This window comes from Elephas maximus, chromosome 1, assembly GCF_024166365.1.
Source record: "Elephas maximus indicus isolate mEleMax1 chromosome 1, mEleMax1 primary haplotype, whole genome shotgun sequence".
In the NCBI taxonomy this organism is placed as follows: Eukaryota; Metazoa; Chordata; class Mammalia; order Proboscidea; family Elephantidae; genus Elephas; species Elephas maximus.
The window spans coordinates 151,011,795-151,031,047 of record NC_064819.1 but is presented as its reverse complement, the minus strand read 5'-3'; the positions used below and the strand labels follow the sequence as shown (position 1 = coordinate 151,031,047).

General features: G+C 35.3%; 1 protein-coding gene across 4 annotated transcripts in view; it reads right to left on the bottom strand.

The window, feature by feature from the left end:
- Nucleotides 1-529: 529 nt before the first annotated feature.
- The window catches only part of CFAP206 (cilia and flagella associated protein 206), a 38,902-nt gene continuing 20,178 nt past the window's right edge, over nucleotides 530-19,253 (bottom strand). For all 4 annotated transcript variants that reach the window (XM_049896957.1, XM_049896971.1, XM_049896965.1 and 1 more), the window contains 5 exons: nucleotides 17,972-18,170; nucleotides 15,885-16,025; nucleotides 12,112-12,305; nucleotides 6,842-6,985; nucleotides 530-903 (listed from right to left, as the gene is read on the bottom strand). In XM_049896957.1, the coding sequence (XP_049752914.1) occupies nucleotides 673-903; nucleotides 6,842-6,985; nucleotides 12,112-12,305; nucleotides 15,885-16,025; nucleotides 17,972-18,170 (909 nt within the window). In that variant the 3' untranslated portion in view covers nucleotides 530-672. The remainder of the gene's footprint in view (nucleotides 904-6,841; nucleotides 6,986-12,111; nucleotides 12,306-15,884; nucleotides 16,026-17,971; nucleotides 18,171-19,253) is intronic.

Genomic DNA, 19,253 nt, shown 5'->3' with positions numbered 1-19,253 from the left:
TAAAGCCATGCATTTGTGGTACTTCTGTTATAGTAGCACCAGATAACTAAGGCAGGGATCATGCTTATAAGGCAAAAGACTGAAGTGGCAGGCCTGCAAGGATTAGACTGGAGAGCTGGAAGCACCTACCCTATTAAAGGGTACAGCTACCACTTGCAGGAATGATAACCAAGTATTGCCAGATATTCTGACCTTTTCTGATGGTCCAGAAATCCATATTTTTATGTAAAATTTCCAGATTTTTAAAAACATCATTTGGAACTTTGCTCTAATTATCAATTTAGTAAAGATTGTATTTTATATCAATTGAATATATGTTAAATATTTACTGAGCTATAAATGGTAATGTTTAACATTAAATATGAATTTAGAAATAAATAGCTTTCTATTCCAATAACAGTAATCTTAAAATGTATTAATATCTAAATAGCATCATAATTTCAATCTTAATGATGGCAAAGTTTTTCTAACAAAGATTAATGAACAGAGTTTTACCTTTCAGTTTTAATAGAATGAAAAATGTGTTACAGAAAAACTGTTTTAATTTTTTGTAGCAGTTGGACAGTGAAAATAAACATTCCCACAACTAATGGAATGTGCCAGGCCCATATAATTAACTATGTGCCATTGTTCATAATTGGGTAGCATCTACTTTTAAAATGCTGTTTCTAACTAGGTTTCATCAACAGCTCTAGTTAAGTTCACCTTGACTCCATGGGTGGTTTTAGTCTTTCCTCCTCGGAGACCAGCTATGTAAATCTGGGGCCTAGGCACACGGGTGCTGCCTTCCCTTGTGGACTGGGTGCTAGCATCCTTTGAAGAGTACACCTGTGAAAAATTTTCTCTTCTCATGTGACTAAGATCAGTTTGTGCTGAGTGAGTAACTTTCTGACGCAAATTGGCCTAAGTAGAAAGAAAATACACAGGAATTAACATTTCCCCGAAGCACAAATAATATAAAATATTATCAGGTACCTGTTAGTATCTGCCTAATTTATCCATAAAGAAATTAGTCCTATAACTTAACATATAACATATGCTAACAGATAATATATAGGAAAAAGAACAACACTAGAAACATCTAGACATAAAGGAAAATTAAATATCCTTTACCTAGAAGTAGGAAAATATATATAAAATATTGTATACAGATTTGAAGTTACAGTTAACTCAATTATTTGTTAATGAAATCTTCTATTTCCTTCATTATTACACTTCGAGATTCATAAACCTGGCTTTTTTTGTTTTACTCTATTTTTTTTAAGACAAAAATTTAAGATATTGTTTTTTAAAGAATGGACTTCATCCCAGATTTTTAAAATAAAAAGCTCTGTTATTTTTAAAATAAAAGGCTCTGATATTTTCAGATTATATTTTTACCTTCTACATTTTGCTTATTCTCTTTATGAGTTACCGGTAAGCACTAGTAAGTGAGACAGATCACTCAGGCTGAGTCGCAAGGTAGGCTTATAAAAAGGAGAATAGGGAGTTGCTAAGGATATGATGAAGGCCAAGAAAAAACTCAGAAGGTGTTAAAGCATGTGAGTAAAGGAGAGACCTGGAGTTAGAGGAAGCATTTCAGAGTTTGAGATATTTCAGGTGATTGAGGATTGAAACTATATCCCTCCACACGCTTTACTGTCTGCATTAATACGACTTTACTATTCTGCTGTCTTCATTAGCTTAACTTTACTATTCTAGGATACTCTTGCCCAGGCAAATACCTTGATTTACCCAATAAATGTCTGAAAGACTCATCAACTCTTCAATAATAAGCATCAACACACAGTTCACAACTAAGATTCTTTGAACTCTTTGCCTCAGCATCTTCATCTTGCTATTTCCACCATTCCAGGATTCTTTTTTCATGATGCTTACCCAATTCTATTCAAGTCCCCAATTCACCCTCACTTCCAGAATTAAAAGACCTGCCTTAAATCAAACTACAAATTCTCAATAAATTCCACTCTGTCTTTCCTTCTCTGAAGCACTGCCAGAGATCTGTTGAGGTGGTGTTTTCCCTTAAGTAAGTAAGTAAGAAACTCAGCTCTGTCTTACGAACAGAGTGTGGTGGTGATATTGGGGAGCAGGCATTCAACATGATGTAAGTCAAGGGGATTACTAGGTCTAAGGTGGGAATCAAAATGAAGTGGAGGTTACAGAATGGGAAGAGAGGGTTTCACTCAGTATGAAGTTCAACCCCACTGAATGAATAAATACCCTATCCTTTTAACACTTCCAGTCCACATCTATGCTGCTACCTCTACCTCTTATATCCTATCCAGCCATCATCCACTCTTCTCCTTTGCCTGTTTGTATCTCAAGACCAATTTAAAATGTCGCCCCAAGTCAATTTAGTAGAATTTTTATTTCACTTCTGTTATGCTGTTGTGGCTAGCTGCCATCAAGTCAGTTCCAACTCATAGCGACCCTATGTACAATGGAATGAAATACAGCCCAGTCCTGCACCATCCTCACAATTGTTGCTATGCTTGAGCCCATTTGTTGCAGCCACTGTGTCAATTCATCTTGTTGACGGTCTTCCTCTTTTTCGCAGACCCTCTACTTTACCAAGCATGATATCCTTCTTTAGAGACTGATCGCTCCTGATAACATGTCCAAAGTATGTGAGATGAAGTCTTGCCATCTTTGCTTCTAAGGAGCATTCTCGCTGTACATCTTCCAAGACAGATTTGTTCATTCTTTTGGCAGACCATGGTATATTCAATATTCTTTGCCAACACCATAATTCAAAGGCATCAATTCTTCTCCAGTCTTCCTTATTCATTGTCCAGTTTTCACATGCATATGAGGCAACTGAAAACACATTGGGTTGGCTCAGGCACACCTTAGTATTCAAGTGACATCTTTGCTTTTTAATACTTCAAAGAGATCTTTTGCAGCAGATTTGCCCATTGCAATGAGTCTGATTTCCTGACTGCTGCTTCCATGGGTGTTGATTGTCCATCCAAGTAAAATGAAATCCTTAACAATTTCAGTCTTTCCTCCGTTTATCATGATGTGCTTATTGGTCCAGTTGGGAAGATTTTTGTTTTCTTTAATGTTGAGGTGTAGCTGAAGGCTGTGGTCTTTGATTTTCTTCAGTAAGTGCTTCAAGTCCTCTTCACCTTCAGGAAGCAAGGCTGTGTCATCTGCATATCACAGGTTGTTAATGAGTCTTCCTCCAATCCTGATGCCCCATTCTTCTTCATATAGTCCAGCTTCTTGGATTATTTGCTCAGCATACAGATTGAATAAGCATGGCAAAATCATGGCATACAATCCTGATGCACATCTTTCCTGATTTAAACCACGCAGTATCCCTTGTTCTTTTTGAACAACTGCATAATGATCAATGTACAGATTCCTCATGAGCATAATTAAGTGTTCTGTAATTCTCATTCTTCGCAATGTTATCCATGGTTTGTTATGATCCACACAGTCAAATGCCTTTGTGTAGTCAATAAAACACAGGTAAACAACTTTCTGATATTCTCTGGTTTCAGCCAGGATCCATCTGACATCAGCAACGATATCCCTTGTTCCACATCCTCTTCTGAATCTGGCTTGAATTTCTGGCAGTTCCCTGTTGATACACTGCTGCAGATGCTTTTGAATGATCTTCAGCAATATTTTACTTGTGTGTGATATTAATGGTATTGTTCGATAATTTCTGCATTCAGTTGGGACACCTTTCTTTAGATAGGCATAAATATGGATCTTTTCCAGTTGATTGACCAGGTAGCTGTCTTCCAAATTTCTTGGCAAGGGTGAATGAACACTTCCAGGGCTGCATCTGTTTGTTGAAACATCTCAGTTGGTATTCTGTCAATTTCTGGAGCTTTGTTTTTTGCCAAGGAAATACTGACCATGTTCTTCCCTTTTGGTCTTCTAAATCCAGGTCTTTGCACGTGTCTTTATAATACTTTACTTTTCCTTCTCAAGCTTCCCTTTGAAATCTTCTGTTCAGCTCTTTTACTTCATCATTTCTTCCATTTGCTTTAGCTACTCAATATTCAAGAGCAATTTTCAGACTCTCTTCTGACAACCATTTTGTTCTTTTCTTTCTTTCCCGTCTTTTTAATGACTTCTTGCTTTCTTTGCGTATGATGTCCTTGATGTCATTCCACAGCTCATCTGGTCTTCGCTCAACATGTCAAATCTATTCTTGAGATAGTCTCTAAATTCAGGTGGGATATGCTCAAGGTCATACATTGGCTCTTAGAGATTTGTTCTAATTTTCTTCAGCTTCAGCTTGAACTTGCATATGAGGATGGTATGTTCCACAGTCAGCCCTTGGCCTTGTTCTGACCGATGACATTGAGCTTCTCCATTGTCTCTTTCCACAGATATAGTCGATTTGATTCCTGTGTATTCCATCTGGCAAGGTCCACATGTATAGATGCTGTTTATGTTGTTCAAAAAAAGTATTTGCAATGAAGAAGTCATTGGTCTTGCAAAATTCTATCATGAAATCTCCGACATAGTTTCTGGCACCAAGGCCATATTTTCTAACTATCGATTCTTCTTCATTTCTAACTTTCGCATTCCAATCACCAGTAATTATCAGTGTATCCTGATTGCATGTTTGATCAATTTCAGACTGCAGAAGTTGGTAAAAATCTTCAATTTCTTCATCTTTGGCCTTATTGGTTGGTGTGTAAATTTGAATAATATTTGTATTAGCTTCTGTTTTATCACCAACCAAAAGGTACTAAAATTTTTAGTGTATCAGTATCACTTGCTAGACTATTAGCTCCTGAACAACAAGTAGTAGGATATCTATATCTATTTATCTATCTCCCAATAAATGTCTGATGAACTCACGTGAATTTGGTAAATAATAGGAATATGGGGGAGGGGGTTCATGAACTGCAGTGGCCATGAAGTGGCTAATGGGAACATTTATACAACAGTGATCTGGAAGATGTGTCAGGATGTAATACTTCCTTCCTTATCCCAGAAAACCAGAGGACCGAAAGGCTACCACCAGAAAGGATGGCAAGGGAAATGTTGTGGTTAGGGGGAGGCCTATAAGAGACAGTATATGCAAATGGACAATGTAGAACCATATATGACAATAGAGTTCTGACCCACAACCTCTGCAGCAATCAGTCTGGGGAGCCAAATCACAACCTCTGCAGCAGTCAGCCCAGACTTGGTCAATGACTACCAGCTTCCCTATTTTTGCCCCTCCCCTATTTCCAACTCTTTTTTTTTTAGATCTATCAGAGAAAGCCAAATATGCTCCCCAAACCAATCCCATAAGATGCCCCACTTCTAGTTAGCCCTCCTCTAACTTTCCCATGTCAACAACCTCTAATCGGAGCACATGAAGCCTTTTTATTTTTTTTCACTGTAAAGCTTTCCCACTCCCTTGCCTGCCTTTGAGTCTCTGCCAAACACAAGCGATGGTAGCTGAGTCCCTTGCTATACAGCAAGCTGTAAATAAGTGCCATAACTGGTTTCAATTAAAGATATAGATAAAATATTCTAAGAAAAGGCAGCAGCATAAAATAAACATTTGTTTTTTTAAATAAAAGATATTCTAAAAAGGGGTGAGTTGGGAGAATTCCACTGAGTTAGTAGGGATGAGAGTTTCTAAGATAGGCTTTAAGGTGACTGAGAATCAGAAGGATGAGGGAAACCAGTGTCTGGAGAGAATATGCTGACAATAAGAGGGGAATAGTATCTGTGATACAACAGAGGTAACATTCTATTCCTTAAAAAGGTCCAAAGACTTACTGGCCTGACAGAGACTAGAGAAACTCCAAGAGTATGGCCCCCAGACACCCTTTTAGCTCAGTAATGAAGTCACTCCAGAGGTTCACCCTTCAGTCAAAGATTAGACAGGCCCATAAAACACAACGAGACTAAAGGGGAACACCAGCCCAGGGGCAAGGACTAGAAGGCAGGAGGGGACAGGAAAGCTGGTAATAGGGAACCCAGGTCAAGAAGGGAGAGTGTTGACATGTCATGGGGTTGGTAACCCGTGTCACAAAACAATACGTGTACTAACTCTTTAATGAGAAGTTAGTTTGTTCTGCAAACCTTCATCTAAAGTACAATAATAAAAATAAAATATAACATTTTTAAAAAGTCCAAAGAGAGAAGAGTATACTCTAAATGATTAGAGGATGTTGGGAGTGCTTCAAATACTGGCACCAAGTTTTAAAACTAGTTTGGATATATACAAATATAGGACAGCAACTATCATTGTTCTAGTTACTGGCTTGTATAATTTGAGAGTAGTCCCATGCTAAGGAGTTCTGGTGGCACAATGGTTAAGGACTCAGCTGCTAACAGGAAGGTCAGTGGTTTAAACCCAAGAGTAGCTCCTTGAGAGAAAAGACCTGGTAATTTACTTCTGTAGAGATTACCCCAAACCAAACCAACTGCCATTAAGTCGATTCTGACTCATAGACACCCTGCAGGACAGAGCAGAACTGCACCATAGAGTTTCCAAGGAGCCTGTCAGATTCGAACTGCCAGCCTCTTGGTTAGCAGCCATAGCACTTAACCACTAGGCCACCAGGGTTTCCCTGTAGAGATTACAGCCTAGGAAATCCTATGGGTCAGTTCTACTCTGTCATACAGGGTTGCTATGAGTCGGAATCAACTAGATGGCATAGAACAACAACCCATGTTTCTGTATTTTTATCTATTCTTAGAGGACAATTCTGCAACATAAAGCTGGCAAAATTATAAATTATATTAATTGATTTTATGTTAGCAAAAACTCTGCATGGAACTCATTCTTTTATATATACAATTTAATATGAGTAACAACATATTAAAATTCTCCAACCTAAAATTAACTCTAGAAAATATTGTTACAAACCAGTTGTATAGCTCTTCTTCTTAATTCCCATTCATTCCATTCATATGATCTCAAAATAGTTGGTGGCAATATGTGCGTATCTGTCTGTGTGCTACTTTCACACTTTGTAATTGGTTTTATATAATGTTTGTCAACGTCTTTCATCTAAAGAAATAGAATTCTGTTATTAGTATTTGTTTAAAAAAAGCATTATTTACAGACAACTAAAAATTTAGGTAAAATTGACAAAAGATTAGAAAAACAATTTTTTAACACAGAGGGTATTTGTAAATAGCAGCAAAGAAAATAAGGCCATAATTAGTAAGTTAGACATACTTATTTTTCCGAGCAGTATGTCTTTGTACCTGATTTTGTGAACTGAATATAGGATGTAAGATGTATATTTTGGAAGGGCATGATCTAACATCATTCATTCCCAAATTAAATGTCCCTCCATAATTTCCACAATTGGTAGCATAAGTGAATTGGAAATGGATAGAAATTTAAAAAGTTTTTAAATATTAGCTATAAATCACATCTGTTTAAAGTATTAAAACTACATTAGGATACTGAACTAGAACTATGCGTACATTTAAAAAAAATGTTACCCTTGAGTCATACATAGCAGATTATTATTCAAGATTTTTTTAGTAGAATATGTTGGTTTTTTATTGACATACTGCAGAAGCTCACTATTCAGATATTAGGTCTTCAATAATTCCAGGCTAACCCAAGATATGATTATGCCTAAGGAAGTTGTTAGAAGGGGTGGTAGAGGTTTAAGGAACTCAGTGAAGAGGAGGGAGAAGAGATTAACTTCTTTCCCCAAATCAAGCAACAGATCATCACTAAGTGTCTATCATTTAACATAAGATAAAATTACTGCCTTCAAAATGATCTTATGATATAGATAAATTTCGGTAAGTAAAAGCATGCTGAAGAGATAATTAACAATAATACATGAGTCGATGGCACTAGGTAGGTTTTATATGAGTAAATGACAAGTAAGTAATGAGACAATAAGGACTTTATGAACTATAAGGGGAGGAAACTCATTTCCATCAGTATTGAAGGTCACTGGAGAACAGATGGAAATTAAATAGGCAGAAAGAAAAGGAAAAACAAGACTAGGTATGGAGGGAAAAATAGCGATTCAATGGATGACTATGCACTGTCTACATATAGCACACCGTTCCCACTTATCTGATTCTAGCCTTTCTCTGCCTTTGAGCAATTTTACAAAACTGGAAGCTGTAAATAAGTGAAAGCAAAGTAAAATAATTCTTGTTTATGGACAAGAATTCTGTCCTGCCTGTAGAGGTTCACTTCCCTTTCTCTCTGTAGAAAAATTAGTGTAGCCTCCTTTTGCATACTCATTTCAATATTCATGATCTATATATGTGTCTGTTCTTAGGATTCCTTTTGAACAGATTATAACATCTGCCTGGTTCCCTCATTAATTAATGGATAGAGTATAATCTTAAATACATTAATTTTTACATCTATAAGAGAATTCTTTTTTTTAATTATCTTTTTAGAAGTAGAAGACCAGGCTAAACAAAGGTGGCAGATCAGGTTTGAGGCCAGTATATAACTTATGGTTTTTCTGACACTGAGAAGTCATGACCAAAATTAATCAGAAAAAAAGAAGATAAAAAGACAGTGGGCCTTGAATGCCAAGCCAAGGAGTTTGGATTTTCATCTTACAGATAATGCATTGAGTATTTTTAAACTCACAGTAAAATGGTGAATGACATTTTTCCAATTTGCAGAAAAATTAATTACTATAATTTCTTCTGTTGTAAATTTTTCTCTCATAATTTTTTTAAAAAATTGTTGGCTCTTTGTATAATTTTTTCTAAATTTAATTTAGTATAACACAGTATTTAATTGAACATCAAATTATATATATTAAGTTTAATATAGCAACGTTCATGGGGCTCTTCAAAAAGAACTACAATCTCCAGGGCTCTACAATTTCAATAAATTTGAGAACCAATGTCTTGGGAAAATAAATTTGGTAGTAATTTGAAAAGTGAACATATCAATTTTCTGCCAGAAGTAGCACTGAGGCTTTTTGTGACAAATGGCCATATTATGCTTCCACATTCTTATGTATTTATATCTATCTATAGATACACACACACATATACTTTTTTTTAAAGGAAATACATAAACACATTTATAAGAAAGAAAAGTGTATTTTAAAAGTTCCATGAAAGCTGAAGTTAAAAAGAGATTCTACCATAATGTAATAAAATTCTATATCAATAATAAAGTAATTAATTTGCATTGCAAAATGGAAAATCTCCTTTGTGAGAAAACTAATAAACATACTTTTAAATAACCCATAAATTAAAGAAGAAATCCTAAAAGGAATCAGAAAATACTTAGAAATGAACAATGATGAAAATAGCTGTGTTCAAAAGTATGTGAAATACAGCTCATGTATAACAAAAAGGAAATTTATTGTCTTAAATAAGAAATAAAAGGCTAAACAATAATAAGCTAAGGATCCAGTTTTACAACTTAGAAAACCAAAAGAAGAATAAAATAAACTTCTTGTTGTTAGGTGCCGTCGAGTTGTATCCAACTCATAGTGACCCTATATACACTGAACGAACCACTGCCCAGTCCTGCACCATCCTCACAATCGTCGTTTTGCTTGAGCTCATTGTTGCAGCCACTGTGTCAGTCCATCTTGTTGAGAGTCTTCCTCTTTTTCGCTGACCTTATACTTTACCAAGCATGATGTCCTTCTCTAGGGACTGGTCCCTCCTGATAATGTGTCCAAAGTACATGAGACGAAGTCTTGCCATCCTCACTTCCAAGGAGCACTCTGGCTGTACTTCTTCTAAGACAGACTTGTTTGTTCTTCTGGCAGTCCATGGTATAGACAATATTCTCCAACACCATAATTCAAAGACATCAATTCTTCTTCAGTCTTCCTTATTCATTGTCCGGCTTTCACATGCATATGAGGCGACTGAAAACACTATGGCTTGGGTCAGGTACACCTTAATCCTCAAAGTGACATCTTTGCTTTTTAACACTTTCAAGAAGTCTTTTGGAGCAGATTAGAAATGGAAATGATAAATATAAGAGCAGAAAATATAAAATGAAAGCAAACATGAAATAGGATCAAAGCCAAAAGCTGATTCTTTGAAAAGACTAATAAAATAGATCTCTAGCAAGATTAATTGAAATAAAAAGAAAGAAGGCTCAAATAAACAATATCAGGAATTTTTTAAGGGATAGAATATAGAGGTTAAACAAATAATGAAAGGATACTGTGAACAACTTTTGAGAATAAAGTTAAAATGAGTAGTTGAATCAGTAATTAACATTTTTCCAATCAAAAAAGAAAAGCCCAGAGAGCTTTACCGGTATGTTTAACCATATAATTCTAATCTTACATAAAGTCTTTCAGAAATAGAAAAAGAAGGCACACTTCTAGACTCATTTATAAAATGTATAGACCTGGACATCAAAACTGTATAAAGACAGTACAAGAAAGGAAATTCATAGGCCAGTCTCACTCAGAGACACAGACATAAAAATTCAGAAGAAAAATCAGCAAACTGAATCCAACAATGTATTTTAAAAAAGAAAAAGAAAAAATACACCAGAATCTAGTAGAATTGATCCCAGTAATGCATTGGCTTAATCATAAAAATAAATTAATATAATTCACCGCACTAATAAAGGGTGAAAGACAGTCATCTCAAAAGATGCAGAAATTTGATATAATTTTAAAATCATCCACATAAGAAATTAACCACATAAGAAAAGAGAGGAAACGCTTAACTTGATAAAATCATTGGAATTATTCTAGCAAACATCATGCTTAATTATGAAGCGTCCAAAGTATTCATTTTGGGATAAGAAATAAAAGATGCCCAACTTCACGACTTCTAGTCAACACTGAACTGCTTGTCAATGTAATAAGAAAAAGAAATAAAAGGTATAAAGTTTGGGAAAAACTGTCAATGTTTGCAGATGTTATGATTGTCTATGCTACTCTATCAGTAGACTCTATTATATCAATTAATGGATAAAACAATAAATGAGATATCATTTTATATTCATCAGATTGGCAAAAACTATAACTCCAGGTAGCAGGAAGTGCTAGCAGGAATATGGGTAAGTGAAAAGCTTCATGTACTGGAGTTTATTGATGTTTTTATTTTGAGATTTACCTCTCAGTTGAGCCAAAAATTGTAGGCCTAACTCTTGGTTCACATATAGAAGGATACTAAACAGACAAAGCTAATCTTTCTTTACAAGAGGAAGAATCCAGAAAGCTTCACCCAAAATGGCAGTTAGAGTTTATCATCAGCAGACTGGTAGCACAATCTGAGACAGCTGCAACTGAGCTGTCCAGGGTCCTGACTGCACAGCTCTCTCTCCCCTTCTCAGACCACTTTGTCCTTAGCATTGTTTCCAGTCTTCCTGGCCAAGTGTGCAGCTTTACCTTCTGTACCTCACTGTCACAAGTCCAACAGTCCTCTAACCAGTTACTGCCTGGATCCCTGCTGACCTAGTCAGCCATACCAAAACCACCCACTTCATAGTTAAAATGAAGATAGAATAACGAACAGTAAACATTTTAAATCATGTATTTCAGGTTTTTATTTTAGTGAGTTTAAAAGAGAAAAGCTGAAGAAGGAGGAGAGACAGAAAAGTGAACAGTGGAAATGACAAAGAGGAAGAAAATTAGAAGAATATAGAGCATTAGAATGCAAGCTCCATGCAGATAGGAATTTTTCATCTGTTTTGTTCACTACTAAATCCCCTATGCCAAGAATAGTGCCTGGTACAGATGTAAGTAGCTCAGTAAATATCTGTTGAATGAATAGGCACAGACATATAAAGAAAAGCACCCGCAGATCCATTTTGTGCCCTTTGAGACTATTACTATTTAAAACCTTTTAACTTGTTTTACAACTCTGAGTATAAGGAAGATATCACCTACGGTATCTGTGCCGAGCTCCTTCAACTTTAGGTAAGGAAATGCCATAGTTTCAATTATTTAACTAAGTGAAGCCTTTCTCTTTCAGATGGTTCCAGCCTATAAGTTCATCAGTTTGGCTCTGTATCTTGTTTTTATTATTCGCTGTGAATTACTTAGTTTCTGTTTTCAGTTGTAAATCCCTTTCAGAAAAACTATAAAGGCCTTCATTTGACCTTGTCTCTTCCTGGACTTAAGAACCATTCTACAATAAAATATAACCTTTAATTAACTGTACTTTTTAAAGGTCATAAATTCTTAGCCTATCAACCCTGCTTACCTGAGAATATGGAATGAGGGTTTCAAACTGTTGATGAAGTTCTAGTAGCTGAATTAATTCTGCATTTTTTTTGGCCTGTTCTCTAATCAAATCAATATATTTTTCAGGATTTTGTGCAAATGAATATGCAGCGTCTCTGGTATTGAAAGTGTAATACTTTTCTTTATATTTCAAAATTCCAATTGCTGGATTTCCTGAAAATTAAGGGAAGAAACTGAATTGGCTATGAAATATTAAGTGATTCTATGTTTGCAGTATACCCATAGAGCCATTCCCTATTCACTCCATTTTTAACATATCCCTTATGTTTTTGATTTGCTAAAATGTTGTAATTAGCAATTTTTATACATTGTATTAAATCATATTTTATGTGAAATTTATTCTAAATTGCTTATATATTTAATTTTACTTTAAAATATGATTTTCAAATACACCTATATAAAAATACTTTTTTACTATCCATATGCAAGCTATTTAAAAAATCTTCTACAAGAAGCTACTTAGTCATCTGATAAATTTTTCAAATCTTAAATTAAACTAACTACTATAGGAATTGCCTTAATTCTGTAAGAACTGCAAAAAAATATAACTTTTTTCCCAACATTCAAATTTACAGATTAAAAAATATTTCCTACTGTAAAAAATACTACATAAAATATGAATTATTAAATCTGGTCCATATAGTTTGTGGGAATTATATAGAAAACAGCAATACTATCTTATTATTTTTTCATTTATTCAACAAATAGTTTTTGACCCACTATGTGTCAGGTACTGTTCTAGTCACCAAGGATATAGAAGGAAACAAAGTACCTGCCCTCATGAAGCTTATACTCTAGTAGGAACAGATAGCAAAAATGTCACAGATCAGAGAGTGATCAGCACTATGAAAAATAATAATAAAAATAAAGCAGGTTAAACACACAGTAAAAACAAGGAGGGTGAGATTTCTACTTAAATAGGATGGTCAGGGAGAGCTGAATAAGTGAAGGGACAAGGCATATAGCTATGCGTGGGGAGAACTTTCCAAGCAGAGGGAATAGCAAATACAAAGTCTCTGAGTTGAGAGTGGACGTTGGACGGTCAAGACAGAAAGAAGGCCTGTGTAGTAGAAATGGAGTGAACAAAGGAAAGTGTAGAAGGCAATGAAGTCAATGAAATCATCTGAACGGGACCCTGACTGGTAAGCCACAGTGCTACCTTGGGATTTAAGCCATGTGGTTTGCAGTCCCAAATGGAAAGAGGGAAATCCTACAGAATTCCTCTGAGATAATCCAGGTTGCTGCTGCACAGAAAACAATCTCCCCACTGGCAGGTGGTCACGACTAGCTTATTTAGTCTGAAACCTATAGCCCCGCAAGCCCTTCCACTTTTCTTTCTCCATCTTTCTTACAATCAGTTTGTGGAAGCTGGAAGAGACCTTACAGATCTCCTGATTGATCCTTCTCATCTTCCTGGTGAGGAAACTGAGGTCCAGAGAAGGCATGAGACTTGCTAAAAGTTACCCAGTTCACTAATGGTACAACTGGGACTAGAAACCAGGCTCTCGACGGCAATGGTTACTGGGTTCCTCAATCCTAGGCCACTGCTTTTTCAACCACATAATGCCACCTCTGTTGTTCACCCCCACACCCATGTTTCTGTATGTGTCTCACGCATGCCTTCTTTACCTTTTAATTTTGTCTAAGAAAAAAAGGCAAAAGAAAAGAAAGAAGCCATCTATATTCACTTGCTTTTTACTTCTACATGGCTCTTAGTTGTTCTCTCCCTAGTACATTGCTGACACTCACTGGGCCTCAGAATTCTATTATCTCAGACCCCCATTGTAAACCTTTGTTACTCCATTATAAAAAAATGTAATGCCATAAAAAGTCATCTTGTATGTTCTCTGACCTGTATGCACACGATCCCAATAATTTTTTTGGTGAAAAAAAGTAACACCCAATTGTAACATGACAAAAGAAATAACAAACAAATAAGAAAAGGAAAGAGTTTAATGGTGGAAGGCAAATAGAAAATAATCTTGTCAAACTGCTTTCATTCTAAACCTAGCAGGCTTCTTGCTATTTCCAATTCACACAGCACCTCCTCTCACTTTCTGATTTACTCTGTTTTGGGAAAGCTCTAGTAAAACATACATTATGGAGAAATTTTTCTTGATAAAATACTGGCCATTTCCTTACAGGGATTTGATTTATAGAGAAATCCTAACCTATGTTAGTAGGATATAACTATAAAGTGACCAAAAAAATTTTTAATAAATACATCAGTCAAAATTACTGTTCTTCCAACAGTGACGAATCTGTGAAACATTTCATAACATGGAGGAACCTGAAAGGCATTATGCTGAGTGAAATCAGTCAGTTGCAAAAGGACAAATACTGTATAAGACCACTATTATAAGTTCTTGAGAAATAGTATAAACTGAGAAGAACACATTCTTTTGTGGTTACAAGAGGGAGGAGGGAGGGAGGGCGGGAGAGGGTTATTTACTGATTAGTTAGTAGATAAGAACTACTTTAGGTGAAGGGAAGGACAATACTGAATACAGGGAAGGTCAGCTCAACTGGACTGGACCAAAAGTAAAGAAGTTTCCGGGATAAACTGAATGCTTCGAAGGTCAGCGGAGCAAGGGCGGGGGTTTGGGGACTATGGCTTAAAGGGACTTATAAGTCAATTGGCATAATAAACTCTATTATGAAAACATTCTGCATCCCACTTTGAAGTGTGGCGTCTGGGGTCTTAAATGCTAACAAGCAGCCATCTAAGATGCATCAATTGGTCTCAACCCATCTGGATCAAAGGAGAATGAAGAACACCAAGGTCACATGATAACTGTGAGCCCGAGACAGAAAGGGCCACATGAACTAGAGACTTACATCATCCTGAGACCAGAAGAACTAGATGGTGCCCGGCCACAACTGATGACTGCCCTGACAGGGAACACAACAGAGAACTCCTGAGGGAGCAGGAGAACAGTGGGATGCAGACCCCAAATTCTCATAAAAAGACCAGACTTAATGGTCTGACTGAGACTAGAAGAATCCCAGCGGTCACGGTCCCCAAACCTTCTGTTGGCCCAGGACAGGAACCATTCCCGAAGACTACTCATCAGGCATGGAAGGGACTGGACAATGGGCTGGAGAGAGATGCTGATGAAGAGTGAGCTACTTGTATCAGGTGGACACTTGAGACTGTATTGGCATCTCCTGTCTGGAGGGGAGATGGGAGGGTAGAGATGGTTAGAAACTGGCAAAATGGTCATGAAAGGAGAGACTAGAAGAAGGGAGAGGGCTGACTCATTAGGGGGAGAGTAAATGGGAGTATGTAGCAAGGTGTATATAAGCTTATATGTGACAGACTGAGTTGATTTGTAAACTTTCTCATAAAGCACAATAGAAATTATTTTAAAAAAATTAGTGTTCTTTCAAGTAATTACTTTGGAAGATTATACATATTTTAGTAATGCTGCCTAACATTTCTGAAATCCTACATTGGACATACAAATTATTCCTCCTTTTATAGCACTGTAGCATCTGTATTTCATAATATACACATTCCATCATTTGTCACTTGTAATTTCTTGTTTGTCAGTCTCCCAGATAATACCATGAGCACCTCAAAAACAAGACTTTGTCAAGATCTTTGTAGCTTCTCTTCTAGTTCACCATTTGATTTCATAAAGTTTTACAAAGTGAATAAGTGAGTGACAATGACAGCATTTCATATTAAAAAAATGGAGGACGGGAGCAATATTATTTCCAATTATCTACCTGGAAGGAGAAGACCATCTGTTGTAGCAAACGTGTAACCACAAAATCCCCGATACTGAATTAACAGTTTATCAAAATTTGCTGTTGTTTCTGGAAAAAGCCATTCTAATTTTCTGAAATCTGCCAAATGTACTCTGTCTTCTAAAATGGAAAAAGAGACAAGAAAAGCTTTTATCAGTAAGAAGGTTAAACATCCTATGTAAAGTAGTAGTAGCTCATCATAAACATTAACTCTTTATTGCTTCATACTTTTTCTACTAGAAAAAAAAAACTTGACACTCAAAAGACCAGATTTATGGGGAGGGATACTCAAGCAAAGAAGTACCAATGACCTCAGTGATTTCCAAAGTTACAAAACTTCCCAGAGCAAAGTTAAGGCAGAAGCTTGCTCCAAAATGGAGAGAGAGGCAGCCATTTAGGGAAGGCATGCTGTGCTGCTAAGGGAAAAGTTGACTAACACACTTCAGAAAGGTCATGTGAGACTTCCTGCTGCTTCCGAATAAACAAGGAAGAGACGGGCTGGTAGGTGAACAAGAAAGAGATAGACCAACTTCACTCAAGATGGTGTAGCTCTCAGTAATACACTAGGTGGAAAATGTTCTGAAATGACACTTATACTCTAGGACCATTGCTTCTTGAAATCGTTGAGAATGTTCTCAATAGTAAGAGTTAAAGAAGTATCTCTTCATAACTTGATTTTGATAACAAGGTATACAGTTCTTTATATTTTTAAAAATTCTTCCTAGTATTGATTGGTTTACCTATTTACATTTGATGAGCAAACTGACTAAATATTTTGACACAAATAAAAATGTATCTTTATAAAACATTGTTTCCCCAAGGTTCTCAGCTTTCACAGTCCCATCTAGACTTCTGTGCCTGGCTCTACATCCAAACAGAAGACCCCACAACTAGAAGTAAATGCATAATTTGGAGAAAATAAACTTCCCCTCTTTTTTTCTGATATGCCCGGAGGCCTCAAACAGTGATGAGCTGCAACAGGTGTAAGTTAAATTATTTCAAAAGAACATTAGGTCTCCCAGTTCCCTAGGGCAGTAATAATAAAAACTGTCCTAGTGAATAGAAAGTTCTGATGTGTGGTAGAAAATAACACCTCTAGCACTGGGTGTTTGGTAAATCTAAAAAGTTGCAAGTGAACTGTCTTGTCAGTCTGGTTTGGTTTAATACCCAGTGTTAAAGTTACATTAATTTTTTAATTCTATTTATATTAAAAACATTTTCAATATATTTTTGAAATATATTAATATATTTCATTTATACAAATTTGTTTTTATAAATGTATATAAATATAAATTTCATTTATATTTGCATTGATATGCTGTTTTTATGAAATGACATTAGTAAAAACTTGAACTAAAAAGATGCTTTTGAATATTTTATTTTCAGTTTTTATATATTTTAGTAATTTAAGAAAATAAATTACTGCTACCTTTTTATTTTCCTTTTTTTTCAAAAATAGAACATGTAAAAGAAAATTATCTACTTTCGTTTTCTGGGAAAACTTTCTTTTTAGAAAATAACTCAAGTTCCAAGCTGTATTTTGGCATTTCTCATAAATTTTAAGTTGCATTTAGCTAAGATAGAATAGTCCAAAGCAGTTTATTGATAAAGGCAGCCTTTCAGTAAGAACCAAGGTATCTCCAAAAGGGCATAAAATTAGCTCAATTAATTTTTACATGCAAGAAATTTATTGATTTATAAATCCTAAATCTGAATCTTAGGTAGATACATGCCAAATAGCACTCCAAAGAAATGGAGCCTTTTCTGTGACAAATATAAAAAAGGATTAATACCCTTTCCTACTACAAATCAATAATAAAGTCACTAAGACTGCACTGGAAATACATAAGCACAGAAAATCATTGTTAACAGAAATAATCAGCAACAGCCATTGCTGGATAGTAAAATATTCAATTTACATGTTTTCTGTTTTCTACATTTGCTGTAATGAACATTACAATGTTTAATACTTTATTAGAAAGACATTAAAATTTTAAAACAAAAGAGTGAGTTTATCCTGGAGGTAATTCTTAAAAGAAGAGGAAATAATAGATAATTTCCATTACCCATGTGTTCTTTCATTCTACACACATCAGTTTTCACAGTCACCCCATCAAGAAGATCTTGTATTACTCTTTCAGGAAAGAGTAGTTCGTGAGCGCCCAGGAATGGCTCAAGGTGAGTAGTTAAATTACTGAGGACACTAAGCAACACAGTTTCATCCTGAAAGCTAGTCCACAGATTGGAAAGTGCAATGAAAATGGGCTGAGGAAGAGAAAAAAAGGTTTAAATTTAACTATTTAATAAAATTATAAAGCAATGTGCTCTTGAAAATAAATACAAATTGTCATTTGTAAAGAAATTATTTCTTCCTTAATCAAGTGAAAGTCTTATGAAGTTAGAGTATAAAATCTAGATAGAAATTAGGCTTATAAATTATGAGAAAATAAACTTGTGTTTTATTTCAAAGCATTTAATTTTGGCATACTTGTTATAAAGTCAATGTACTCAAAAAAAGCCAAACACATTCAATTACCTAAGAAAGATTTATGGAAGCTTCACCTCAAAAAATCAAGGCAAAAATATCATCTCTTTTTTAAAAGGTTAAATAGGGACTCATTATAATTAGATTTTTCTGGCCCAATTATGATTCAAAAGAACCTGGAAAGTCTAGAGAAAGATCTTGGGGCATGTCTTGTGATCTGCAAGTCAAAGGTTTTTGGGTCAATAAGATGAATGTTTTTATTACATTAAAGGCACTGTTAATACAACAAACAAAAAAACAGACTCCACATACAAGTAAAACAACTTAGCTTTTTATATCTTGGTTTTCAAAAAGAAATATTGAGAATGATTGCAGAAAGTTATCAGAGTCTCAAATGCTCTATAAAATACGGCATGTACATCTTATACCTGTTTGTCCAGGTAGGGGCTGCCAAGCTTCCCCACAAAATGGTACAAATAATAATCAGAAAGGGTAAGTGGCAGGCCTGATAAACAAGATGATTATTATCTGTCTTTTCACAAAGGTCGCAATTTCTATCACCTCCTTGCTGCAGAAAATTTCTGACAAGATTTTATGAACACATTTTTAACATTGCACTCTATTACTTCTTTTGCCACAACCAATACTAATTTATGCTTATCATAATATATATTCTCATTTCCTTTGGTAACAATTGCTTATAAAGGGGAATCCTCTCATCAAAATATACTATTATTACAAAATAACCATAAAGGACAGAATCAACATATATAAAATTAATGTTGTATTTTTAGTAATTAAATATAATTGTAATGCCTTCTGATCTAACATATAGGACTCAAAAAGTATGTTCACCCTTAAAC